Source organism: Phoxinus phoxinus, assembly GCF_949152265.1.
Source record: "Phoxinus phoxinus genome assembly, chromosome: 13".
Classification (NCBI taxonomy): Eukaryota; Metazoa; Chordata; class Actinopteri; order Cypriniformes; family Leuciscidae; genus Phoxinus; species Phoxinus phoxinus.
The window spans coordinates 17,725,377-17,739,471 of record NC_136888.1 but is presented as its reverse complement, the minus strand read 5'-3'; the positions used below and the strand labels follow the sequence as shown (position 1 = coordinate 17,739,471).

Sequence of the window (14,095 nt, the reverse complement as noted above, 5' to 3'; positions counted from 1 at the left end):
TGGCTCCAAGTATAAAACCAGATGAGAAACGCTGAGCTAGAGAATACAAGCTCATATTAAAGTTGTTTTGTAGAAAAGTTTCTGTAGAAAATGTTATTTCTAAGCTTTCAAATAGGACCATATCTGCTTCCTGTGCTATTGATCTGTTTTTGAGGATGTTACATTTCCACTTGGGCATTCAGTCATTACCAATTCTAAATGGGTGTGTGAAACTTCAGTTTGCATGTACAGACATTGTGCATCAACTTGCATCAGCCCTCTGTAGGTGTCAGGTAATATTGCACACCTGCTTGGCACTCCACCCCAACCCCCCACCACAGTTTTCCATTCGAATGACCCAACACCTCTCTTTACTGGTTCTCACACACATACAGTCCTGTAGCTGTGTGGTAATCCCTGCAGAAGTATTTCAGCATAAGCTGTCCTGTGCTGCTTTCTCTCTGCCAAGCCACTCTCACCTGGTTCAGACTGGTTTTGTCAGGCGGGTCAGAGGGGTGTTCTAACACTCCGGTCAGATTCGAGGAATAGTTGAAGTCATGCAGTTCACTGTTTGTGGTTCTGAACGAACTAACATAGATATGACTGTGTGACTGCATTAACAACAGACTCAATTGTTGAATCAAATATAACATCATAATCATTAATAATAATGATAATTCTGGTAGCAATCATGTCAAAAGTCAATAATAATTATGGTACAATTAAAATATAATAATAAAATATATCATTTATTGAGTGTGATTTTTATAAAAGTATATAATAATAATAATTATGGTAGCAATCTCTGAGAACCTTGCTTAAGTCAATAATTATAATAATACAATTATATAATAATTAAATAACTAATTTATTGTATACTTTTAATACAAAATAATAATAATAATAATTAGGCCTATGGTAATAGTCACAGAGAGCCTGTCAAAAGTTGTTGTAGACAAATAAGTTCATTAAAGGAAGAGGAAGCTTTTTGGCAAGTCTTTACACCCATATTATCAATTGTTTTAATTTAAAAGACACTAATAAAATGATTGATAATGCTGAAAGATGAAGGCAAGAGTAACATTTCTGGTATCAGTACTTTAGCATTCTGGATCTTTGAGGTACATAAGATAAAAAAATGTTTGCAATCATTTGGTATTTAATAATTAAAAGGGGGGAAATGGTCCTGATAGAAAGTTATTTGACGTATTAGTTTAGTTACACTTATATGATGCTGTGTGTGTTATGAAGATGCTAAATAAAGCAGCTCTACTGCAGTGCTACAAGTTCCAGTGTCCTGCATCAGTCTTTGGAGAGATTCACTCACCCTGACCTCAGTTGACCTTGGCTTGATTTGCTGCTGACTTGTTTAGGAGAATTAATGGAATGGCAAAGCAAGACTGTAAACGTCAGGAGATGCTAAGCTTGTATGTAAGCAAGTGAAAAACAGAGGACGAGGGGAAAAAGGGAAGCGAGTGTCAGGATAACAGAGGTCGCTCAAGGTTTGTGTTCTCCTGCCATGCTAGTCAACTTAAAAAAACATGTGAGTCAGCAGTCAGCACTCCTGAAAGAGGAAGCGAAAGCTCATAGTAAACACTCACAGCTTTTGTTTTCCAGATTTCCTCTCATTACGCACACTTCCTCTGAAATGGGTAAAAAAAATAATAAAAAAAGCTCTTAATAAGAATGGCATTCATGATTAGCCTACTTAACATTACAGCAAATCAAACCAAAATAAATTAAACCAAAAGCTTTTTTTTCTTTCTTTTTTTTAAACAATTCCGTCTGCTCTGACCCTCTTGCACAAATGGAGAATCGAGACGGTTGCCTATCAGTCAAAAGTTTGAACACACTCAACTGTTTAACCTTTCTCATGATCTTAAAGACCTTTTGTAGTTTTGTTGACAAATATAAATTGTGCTTTTCTATGAATTTAACATTTTAATTAAAAAGAAAAAATGGGCTGGAGAGTGAAGGGGAAACAATTAAGCACCCAGCATGCATGGGAACTACTTCAAGATTGTTGGAAAAGCATCTCAAGTGGCTACTTGTGAAGTTTTGAGAGATTGCCAGTTTGTAGAACTGTTAGAAACAGCAATGAATTGAAAACAAAACAGTCAGCCTCTGTTTAACGTGCATATTTGTTTCACAGATTATTTTGCTGTAAATTTTAACTGTGCAAAATAGTAGTAAAGACTTGAGAAGGTGTGTTTAAACTTTTGACTGGTACTGTAGATGAGCTTGCTCTGTCCATCATGTCAAGTGCTGTTTTCTACTTTTTAAACCAAATGTAATCTAGAGCCAAGCATGTTCCTTCCAGAAGTATCCCATTGGCTTCCCTGATCTCTGTGGGCTGCCACGCTGCATAAGAAGAGATGTTGACCAAAAAGGTGATATGAGGCAAATGCAATTAACTGTTCTGTTCTGTTCTTTCTTTTTTGTTCTCTCTCTTTTCATGTCAGAGGGGATTACAGAGTCAGGCTGGGGGGAGACTCTCCTTCTTGTTTTATGTCTGTGTGGGAACGAGTACAAGCATTGGACAGGAACAGGATCTCGGTGGGCTTAAAGCCCAAGCCGTCTGACCCTCACGCACTCACCCAGCACAAAAGTTCAGCTGACCACCCAGACAGAGAGGAGAGACAGAAGGGTGGGAAGAAGTTTTTAATCTAGGCCTAACAGAAGTCTAGTCCTATGAAGTTTGATCTGGGACATGTCTAAACATGTCCTTCAATAACTTCAGCTCTGACATCAAACAGATATTTCGGTTACACTTTCATTTGTCTTTGTTACAGTGTAATTATACAATTAAATTCTGAGTAATAGCCTATTAATTAACTACATGTAGGCCTACTTTCTAGTTAGGGTTTAAAAAAAAAACGTGTGTTCAAACAAGCTGGTGCAGGCAGGTATTGGGATTTTTATTTTAAAATTAGCTCTTTAAAAAAAAAAAAACCTTTAGACATTAATTCATTAGACATAACCTTGACATGATTTTAAATGTCCCAAGATTCACTCCAAAATGTTTAGGCTATAGCCTATTTAAGTTGTTTGTCATATAAAACTGGCAGAATGTGAACTAGGCTATTATGTCCACGGAGTCTCCGTTGTATAGCCTAGTTCATAAACAATAAGGAGCTGATCTTTCACTTTCAGCATTTAAAACGTAGCTTAATCATTTTGATGCTATATTAATAAATAATTATGATTCATTATGATTTTTTATTTTCTATTTTCAATTTTAAAATATTTATTTTCATAATAATTATTATTATACCAGCATTTTAAAGCAACAGTACAGTTTTCCTGGTAGGCTACTTAACGTTAATATAAAAATAGGCTACTATAGAATGCAAAAGCAACAGAGACGGAGGACGCAATCGCTCTTCTTTCCAGTTGATCGCACAGTTGATCCATTTGATTTCACAAGTCTGACCGGTGAAAACAGCTTCAAACCGGTTCTTTATTTCACAGAATAGAAGAGCGCATGTTGAGAAAATTAGAAACTTCAGCACGCTTCCGTTGCGCTGGAGAGAAAGATGCATCCGCGCGCTCCAAACGACACCAGCTCTCCTCGCGACTGCGGGATGCCATCTATGTTATGGACGTAAATAAACGAAAACAGGGCGATAAGAAGGCAGTCCGCTCACTGGTCTCTCCACCTTCGAGGTGTGGTCTGTGTCCAGAAGCATTTAAAACTAAGCGGCGCGCGTTGCTGATCTCGAGAAGGTATTCAGCAGAGAAGCACGTGAGACTGGCCTGGTCTACCAGCCTCGAGCGGTTCAGCACACCGCTCTCGGCACGCAAGAGCAACATCCTCCACCTGTCGTAAGTGCCACAGCTTTTTCACATCTTGTGTGAGTTGACAAATCACATTCACGGGAACAATCATGATTTGATGCAAAAGTGAACATTGTAGGTGCAGTAACTTGCCATTTAACATTTACAAATTTCACTCATTTTAATCACATTGTAGATTTTTGTAGTTTACATTTTTTTAGTCACTTTTATATAAAAAGTAGTATTATATAAATAACTAAATAGTTATTTGTGTGTCAAGAGTAAATAGAGTATTGTAAATTAAATATTTACATATAGCATTCCTGCAAGAACGATATTAGTTTTGCATATAGCATGTCACACTGCTGTCACTGCTTGACGTGTGAGCTTCCTATTATCATGTTTCACCCTTTCTTTCTGCAGACTCCTGTGTCAAGTGAAGTCAGCGTAAGATCAGTGCTGACTGAGAATGGGTGCTGTAAAGGGTGAGGGTGCTTTAGATGGTGGATGGGGATGGATTATTGTGGTGGCCTCCTTCATGGCCCAGTTCCTGTCATCAGGATCCCCTCAGTCAGTTGGGGTGTTGTACCCCGAGTGGCTCAGTGCCTTCCAGGAAGGAAAAGGCGTGACGGCTTGGGTCGGATCCATGGTGTCTGGTATGGCGCTCATCACCAGTGAGTAATGATCATTTCTCTCTTGTGTGTGTGTACTTGGTATTCCTTACGTTATGGGGACCAAATGTCCCCACAAGTATAGTAATACCAATTATTTTTTACTTTGTGGGGACATTTTTGTTGGTCCCCATGAGAAAAACAGCTTATAAACCATACGAAATTAAGTATTTTTTTTTTTTTTAAATGTAAAAATGCAGAAAGTTTTCTATGACGGGTAGGGTTAGGGGATAGAATATACAGTTGGTACAGTATAAAAAGCATTATGTCTGGGGAAAGGCCCCATAAAACATGGAAACCTGTGTGTGTGTGAGAGAGAGAGAGGGAGATAAAGAAAGTGTACAGATTGTTTCCTAATAAAAAGCAGCACGTGCAAACAGAAAGAGTCCCTTTACGGTTATGTAATGCACATGATCACACATGCTGACAAATGGGTTCCCAACATAAAAACAAAAAAACATTGCTAGCCAAATTGTGTAATGTTTTACTTTTATTTTTCCTTACCTTATTGGCAAATATTATGATTATTTTGTACATTTTGTTAGATTTATGCTTATGCTTAAACATTTTGTTTGAATGTTCTTTGCCTATATAATAAGATAGAATAATTATCTACTTGTTTACAGTGCAGTTGTTTACATAAGTCATTCATTACTGTCTGCATTGCAGGGGTCAAATGACAATGAGTCCAGAATAACACTTTCTAAACTTTACTAGTGTGGTCAATAATATGTTTTGCGATTTACTGAGATTAATGGGAATACTAACAGCTCTGTGATAACGTAAAGAGAAACGACATAACATTGTGTTTCTGATGACAAGAAAGGCAGTCCTCTCTCAACTTTCATGAGCTACAGTAAAAGTTCACACAGGCAGAATGCGTGTGTGTTTTGGAGGTGTCAGGTTTTGTTTACAGGCATAGCTGTGTAGTCTATCGACATGACAAGGAAAGTCATGAATCATGACTGGACAGAACTGGCAGGGACATGGGTGTGTATTTGAGAGCAAGAGCATGTTGTTGTGTGCCCTGCTCATGCTGATTCAGAAAAGAAGAGTTGTTTCTGGCCAGTGAAACACACACATCACATCAGTAGTACACATCAGTATCTGAATAATTCCTGATTAGGCATACTCTGGGAAAGAGCTATGGAGAAAACAGAGCAGATAGTTGCCATCTCCGACTGGTTCTATTGGCTATTATATAGTTTAATTTCTCATTATGTGTTAGATGGTTCTGATTCGGCTTTGAGTTGTCCATTCATACTGAGAATGCTGGTCAGTATGTAGAGCTCTACTTTTTCTGGAATGAGTGTTGAGTAATGGCTGGTGTTGAGTAATCTTAAATGTGTTTTGAGGGCATTTGGCAGTGATGCTAGGGGATATAAAGTATCCCATACCAGACAGTAAAGAACTTAATGAGCCATCAAAATAAAGACAGGGAAATGATTTAGTCTGGATGGCACAAACACACACTGTTCTCACTAGATGCTCTTCCGAGTCCAGCCATTTTGGCCATATTAGGAGCAAATCACTACTGGGTCATTTGTTATTTCTAATCATAGATAGACAAACATGTTCTCTTCATCACTGAAGTTTGACAGTGTCTATTTTAGTATATGTTAAGACAGTTGGAATGAGGGTCCCCTTTACACGTTAATAGAACAGAAGGGCTGTTTGTTTTGTGAGGGGTCTTATAGCATGGTATGATGGTACCAATAAGTTAGTTTTCAGGTTAAGATTTTATTGGCCAGTCAAATAATGTGCATTTGTGTTGCCTGTGCATCGGTGCCTTATCTGACACACTGAAAATAGTGCATGATTAAAATAACTGTAAATAAACTACATGCAATAATTCAAGATAAAATAAAAAGACTAAAAGTGAAAATAACATGCAACAAAAAATACAATTGTAAGTCTATGAGGAAGGTCTACAACACAGCAGCCTAACTCCAATGGGTTTTTCATTGTTTGGTAAATTGTCCAAATTGTGGTGTGCATTATTTTTCTTCTAGATCCTTTATCGGATTCTTCTGTGTTGTTTGCATTCAGTAAGATACTGTTCATGTGTCTCTCTTTGTAGGCCCGGTGTGCAGTGTCTGTGTGGATAATTTCGGTGCACGGCCCGTTACTGTGTTCAGCGGTGTGATGGTGGCCGGCGGTCTGATGCTGAGCGCTTTTGCTCCGAGCGTCTCTTTCCTCATCTTCTCCTACGGCATTGTTGTCGGTAAGAAATTAAAAGTATCATTAGTGTAAATTAAATAGCACTTTGCTGGTATTTAGAAACAAATGTGTTTGAGTCTTGTTTTTTTTTTTACATTCAAAGCTTCATGAATATCTTGTATGAACATGTGAATGCCCTGCATTAGTAGAGAGTGGTAGCATGTGTTTGTGTGCATGATTGTCAGTAAGTGCTAAATAGTTTGCATATGTCAGATGAATATGTTAGAATGTTTGTGACAGGGTTGCTTAGCTTTTAATTGTTATTCACTGAACCTGAGGGTGCCAACCCTCCTCTGAACACACACACACACACACACACACACACACACACACACACACACACACACACACACACACACACACACACACACGTGTTACCCACAAATACCAGTGCATATTCAGTTCAGTGGAGTTACTTTACATACACCAGTCAATCTATCAATCTGTCACACGAGTGTTTTCATCCTGTTGTTGAGGTATATTCACCTCTTTTGTCCCCTCAATCAGAAGTACATAGTATAGGAAATTAAAATTCAGCACTATAGCACTGACTGACTCGTTAACTCCATCATTACCTACACCCTAGCCTATCCTCACTGGAGATAAGTGCCAACAAGGCCTTTAGTTGTTTTGTGTGTGTGTGTGTGTGTGTGTGTGTGTGTGTGTGTGTGTGTGTGTGTGTGTGTGTGTGTGTGTGTGTGTGTGTGTGTGTGTGTGTGTGTGTGCGTGCGTGTGTGTGTGCGTGCATGCGTGCGTGCGTGTGTGTGTGTATATATATATGCATAATGTATGGTTTTTGATATTGACATTAAATTTATAGTTACAGAGAAATGTGAAACAGAGAAACAGCAAATGTGTAAATAAAGTTGTGAAATGTTACATTCGTGTTTCTGTGTTTAAGGCATGGGCTGCGGACTTGTCTATGCTGCCACATTGACCATAACCTGCCAGTACTTTGACAAGAGGCGTGGCCTAGCCCTGGGCATTGTCACCACAGGTGTGGCCTTTAAATTCTCTCTTTCAATGTGACTTCACTTTATGGAATGGAATGTATTATGATATTTTCCTCTCAAAGTTTTATTTATTTATTTGTTTTTCAATACACATCAGATTCAACAATCCCCTGTTCAAAGGGAGAAACTTAATTGTCGATAAATAAGTCTTTGAAACATTTTATCCCTTTGTCAGACCTACTCTTAATTGATCCATCCTGCATTGAGATCGAGGGCGAAAAAAGTGATTACGAGCAATAGGGCTAAAAAGAGAGAAATCCTGAAAGCCAAATGATTTTCTCAACTGGCTCCAAATCCTCAATGAGCACTCCTCAATGAGTGCTGGGCAATCAGCAGGAATATGGGAAATTAGTTGTAGTCTAGCTGCTAGAAGTGCTGGAAAGGAGATTTGCTTTATCTAGATTTCCATATCTAACCAGGCAGGATTATCTAGATTACGCAATACAATCTTAATAGAATCAATGCACCCAATGAGAGAAATTTTAGATGGGACATCCTGAAAAGATATTTTTTAATCTGTTGGAGAAGTTTACCAAAATAAAAAGACGTATGATGGCATGTAATACAGATCCCAAGCTAGGTAAATATACATTTTACTGGCTTAAATGGTATATTTGAATACTGTAATTGCTTAGCTACCTTGTTAATTGGACGAGGAAAATAAAAAATCACTCTTGTGCAGATTAAGCATGTAACCATAAAATTGACCAAAATTCTCAAGCAAGAACAGGGCAGTGGGCAAAGAAGTCTGAGGATTAGAAATAAAAAGCAATATATCGCCTGCATATAAAATTGTCTTATGCTCAACATCACGGATAATTCCAATAATCTGCTGTCTTTCGCGTAGGGCAATTGCTAAAGGCTCCAATGGCTAAAGTTAATAAAATTGGGCTTCAAGGACAGTCCTGTCGAGTGCCACAGTACAAATTAAATGGTCTAGAGTACAGACTATTAGTCAGGACTACTGCAGAGGGAGCACTAAAGTATTTAATCCAAGCAAAAATAGACGGCACCAAATCCACATTTTCTCCACGGGAATAAGACTGGGAGCTTCCACTCCGCTCTAAGATTAAGTAAATGGCAAAAATGGAAAAAGGGTTGGCAATACCTTATAAACCCTATTTGATGAGGGAAAATAGTAGGGAGGACATCCTCAATAACCTTTATATTATGATATTATATTGATACCTTAGTTTGTATTGATTAACTGTCATAAGCATGTTTTGCTTTAGCAAATTTAGTGAAAAAAATGCATTATTTATTTAGGTTATTGAACTTTCATGAGATGTGGAGCAGATAGCAACAATTTTTTTTATTTTATTTTTTTATTACCTGTTTCAATAGATGCTGTATGTTTATGTTCTAAAATGATTTTTCAAAATGGGACAGATAATGACTCTTTTCATCTTTCTCAGGTACAAGTGCGGGCGGGTTCATTTACGCCACACTCCAGAATGAGCTCATTGAGTTGTTTGGATTGGAGGGCTGCCTGCTTATCATTGGAGCACTGGCGCTCAACCTGATGGCATGTGCTGGGCCAATGCGACCTATGAACTTACCTGGTTACTACTTAAAACAGAGAGCTGCTCTACAGCATACAGATGAACCAGAACCACTCTACACCAAACCTACTGCCATTATCATTGACTCTTTCTTGGATCTCAAAACCACACCCGGCTCAGCCAATAACATAGCCGCCATGAAGCTGTTGATCACCATGGAACCCACAGAGCTGCAAGACAGCGAAGGGGAAAGAAATGGCGGGATATTGTCCTGTTCAATAGTAGCACGAGCCATTAAGAAGCGGATGCGACCCTATAGACAGTACCTGTGCAAGACTATAGAGCTCCTACAGGACCGTGTCTTCATGGCTTTCTGCATCGCCATCTTCTTGTTCAGCTTAGGGGCGTTCCCACCTGTTCTCTTCATGGAGGACGTAGCTCAGAGCGAGGGGCTTATTGATGGGATTGCACTAATACCCCTCGTCTCAATCGTTGCATTGACAACAGGCATCGGTAAGCTGGTCCTGGGTGTGCTGGCAGACATGCAATGGGTGAACAGCCTGTACCTGTACGCCCTGACGCTGACAGGCACGGGGTTGACTCTGCTGCTCATCCCAGTTTTTAAGAGCTACCTGGGTCTCCAAGTTCTGTCGGCCATGGTTGGATTTTTCTCAGGAAATTGGTCTATCACGTCCTACATCACTACCAAGATAGTGGGCATGGAACGACTCAGTCACGCTCACGGCATTCTCATGTGCTTCGGAGGGTTTGGAATCACGCTTGGGCCACCTGTTGTAGGTAAGAAGAAGAATAATCTTATCAACTCCAGTGCAGTTAAAAATAAAGACAAATGCTTGTAGGAATAAAAAAATTAATGTATTTAAATATATTTTCCTTGTTGGCTCCACAAATGGAGTGATTTCTCACCGCAGGGCGTTTTCAAACAACCCTGCTCTTTTACTGATGTTGCCTCCATTCTCTTTTCTTATAGGTTGGTTCTTCGACTGGACTCAGTCATATGACCTGGCGTTCTACTTCAGTGGCACTTGTGTTTTAGTGTCTGGTTTGTTTCTGTTTTTGGCCACCCTGCCTTGCTGGAACAGGACGACAGAGAAGGAAGATTGTCCTCCGGAAAAAGACGTCAACATTTCACAACAAAATCACACTCTTGATTGTGACAAAGTAGCCTCTGTGGCTTGAACAATATTTCCAAGGTCTCAAACTGAACTTCGCCTTAACATTCTGTTGGACGTAGAAGCTTGTCTTCCTTTTCTTACCTTACATTTTGCCAGGGGTCTTCTCATGGTGCCTTTTTCTTTGTGCCTGTTTCAATATGATATATATTTTTATACATTTCCCACGAACCCTGTTATTTTTGAGAGGGTGTATTATATTTTCTTAGATGCTTATAAAGACTGCCTCATTTTTGAGGCGTGTATTAATAGCAGAAATTGTTTGCTAATAGTATATTCAGTAGATTCTTTACTGGACACAGATGCTTTTTGTAGATCTTGACCACTTGAATTGTTACTTAACTCTCTGAGATGAATGGTCTCACTGTGTTGTACATGATATCACCAACCTGTTAATATATACAATAGTTTCCATTAATAGGGAACATTTCTGAATGAAGGCTGCAGAGAAGAATAGAATGTGTGAATAGGGCTTTTCACTGCACTTACCATGAAAACCATTGGGGGGGGGGGGGGGGGGGAATCCAAAGATTTCTTTCGTTATTTCTGGAGTGACAAGGACTTTAAACAAAGAGAAAATGCACTTTAATGCAATCTTTTAAATAGTGTCTGCACATTATTTTCCTACTTAACCACTTTTTTTATGGTCTCCTGCATATCATCTCCTTTTAATGTATGTAATTCCAAAGTGGCAACAGTTTACCTGGTAGAGAAAGGCTTTATTTCAAAATGTATTTACTTTAGCCACATGTGATTTTAAGACATACCCTCAGCAAGTTATGTATCTCTAATTGTTAATCATTTAGAAATATAAGAATATGCTGATGAAAAAAGTCAGAAAACAGATAAAAACAGAAAGACGGTATTGGATTCTGTGACTGCAACGTATTGTTTATGTGTGCACCTGGTAGCACAGTCATCCTCCACATTTGTTCAACAGGCTGGTCCCTGGCAACACTATATCTTATATTATTGTACATTTGAAATGCCAGTGTCATTATTTTATATGTCAGTATATATGCTGTAGAACCATCATATATTATGTATAAATATTTGAAAAATAATGGAAAGAAAAGAACACAAGTCTTCTTTTGACCGAAGACTTGCTTGAGTCTTGAGTGAAGATTTGACTAGGTACAAAATGATATATAAAGTGTAACACGGTCCCCCTATGATGTACCTGTCTTTTTCTTTCATTTCAGTGCGTTTGTTTTGTACCGTACCATGTGTTGATTTTTAAGTGACAATAAAAAGATTTGATTCAATTAAATTCCTTGAAGCAGCAAAGGCTAATAATTCCACCATTGACGGAAATTTCCATTATATATTGCGATTTCAGATATTCATAAAAAAAAATATTATTCAGGGGGCAATTACATTTTTGTGAAAATTATCATAAATGCTGGCGGTGGCTGCGGCAAGCTTTTTTTTAAACCGCTGGTGGGGTAAGAGTTAAAGGGGTCATATTATGCGATTGTTTTCCTTAAAAGTTGGCCATGATATAGGACTGTGCAAACATTAGAGATGGACTCGATCTCACCATTATGTATGATAATCGTTCTGACTGCGACCTGGATGTAGTTTTTCCCCAAAAAAATTCTCAGCTTTTTGATCAATGTGGCTTCTTTTCTTTTTTTTACAAGACTTACCCACATTCAGTGTTCATAAAAAAAATGAAAAAACTTTTTTTGTTTAAAAGCAGAGGGTCTGTTCTTTCTTTTGCATGTTCAGATATTCATGCAACAAAATATTCTAGGTGCCATGAAAATTTTGTGGAAATTATTACAAATGCTGGCAGTGGCTGGCAATCTAACAACAACAATAACAACAAGAACGTAGGGTTAAAATAAAGCTTCAGCTATCATCTGTCACAATAATGTAATATATTTGAACTATGTTTATTTTTGGAATTAATTTAGGCTACCAGTTCCTGGTGTTTGTGCAGGAAAATTACTTTGTCATGTTGCATGCAGCAAGACATTCTTTTGGCATGTTCTATTTGGAGCAGTGGAAAAATAACAGACAGAAAATGAGAGAGAGAGAGAGAGAGAGAGAGAGAGAGAGAGAGAGAGAGAGAGAGAGAGAGAGAGAGAGAGAGATGCCCTTATGTATTTTTAATATGACTTAGCTGGACTGTCTGGCCGCTTAGTAAACAAACTTATAAATACTTCCATGCTATTAATAATCTGGCCTGTGATACACCCTCTTAAACTCTTTGCCTCAAACACAAACAAAAACAATATTGGCAGCCAACATTGAAACATAATAAACTGATTCAATTTCAAACAGAAACTGTCAACAGGAACTTAAATATACAAGCTTGATAAAAATGCTAATTTTAGAAGAAAATTTCAGATGGCACTTAGCATCTGAAGTCTTCATATAAAAAAATAATTTTACATCATAATATAAACTGAGCAATAGCACCCTCTACATGTATGATTCAAGAGTGATGCCTGAAAAAGTGAATGAAAGCCGCATCTTGTTCAAACACTTGAAAAGCCATTTTAGTTTATTAACACTTTTTGCTGAAAAGCACAATCCTGATACAGGTTTAGCCAACTGTTTAGTTGAGTAAGCGGTGTGTTTGTGGGACGGATTATGGCGACGATGTGCCCTGGGCACGGATGTCTCAAAGCCTTTGAGTCAAAGGCCCCCTTCACCACGTTGCGACATTTTTTTGTGTGTGCTAAATCGCTCATATTTTACGAGTTGCCCAATTCATATGAATTGATTCTGGGGACAGTATGTAATACCTGATCTACTCTAATCTCCATCTCCTCTCTCTCTTCTCTCAGTCTATTTATCTTGACCTGTAGGCTATATCTTCCCTTCCCAAAGCTGAGCTTTGATTGATACAGTCTATGCAAACTGGTTATTTTTGTTGGTGTTGCGTTGCGCTGGAATTCGCGCTCGGCTCTTTTTGTTTTGTTTTTCGTCTTCTACCGGCCCAATAGCTACGCAATGATTTTTACTCACCGCTAGATGTCCATCTCAACAGCGCAGCAATACATTAAAAATATTTATTTGATTTATTTACCAGTTGTTTACTTAATAGGCCTACTTACAATAATCAAATTATTCCACAATATTCAACACAATTTTACGGAACAAATAAATAAATAGTTATTATTTGAAAAGAATATACATTTGACAGGGCCCCCGCTGGCCCAAGTGCCCAGTAGGCCCGTGCGTTAATCCGTGCCTGGTTTGTTCGCACCACAGCACAGGCAGAATTGTGAACAGAATTGTGAACAGAATTGGGGGAGGCAGAGCTGAGCCGGTCAGCTCAGAGAGTTTTCATGCGAGTGTTTGGGTGTTTTGTAAAGCTCTGATTAAAGTTAATAGGCTATTTATTCATATATTTTAATATATTTTAAAATAATAAAATATATAATTTTTTTTTTTTTTTTTTAAAGAACAAGCTACTTCAGTAGGCTATAGTCGCTTTGTTCTTTTAATCCTGTCAAACACAACTCATGTAGGCCTATTTACCGTAAATAGACGCTTACCTCAGTGACCGCGATTATTTATATTTTTTTATTTATTAACAATAGGCTATATTATCATTAAGTAGGCTAGTCCAGATCGGATTTAGAGATGTAATCATTGATCGAAACGATTGGTAAATCACCGGTAAACATTAGGGGATGGTCACGTGCTTATCGAGCTAAATGATCAGTAGCCTACATACTCACTCACAAATAATTTCGTGTCTAGTAGGCTAACTTTCGTGTTCA

At 38.2% G+C, this 14,095-nt stretch overlaps 1 protein-coding gene across 1 annotated transcript; it reads left to right on the top strand.

The window, feature by feature from the left end:
• The first annotated feature begins 3,321 nt into the window (after positions 1 to 3,321).
• Positions 3,322 to 11,527, top strand: slc16a9a (solute carrier family 16 member 9a). The gene is made up of 6 exons (XM_079632896.1): positions 3,322 to 3,804; positions 4,180 to 4,430; positions 6,508 to 6,651; positions 7,549 to 7,644; positions 9,076 to 9,960; positions 10,154 to 11,527. The coding sequence occupies exons 2-6, from the start codon at positions 4,226 to 4,228 to the stop codon at positions 10,360 to 10,362; spliced, it is 1,539 nt and encodes a 512-aa protein (XP_079489022.1). The 5' UTR covers positions 3,322 to 3,804; positions 4,180 to 4,225; the 3' UTR covers positions 10,363 to 11,527.
• The last annotated feature ends 2,568 nt before the right edge of the window (positions 11,528 to 14,095 follow it).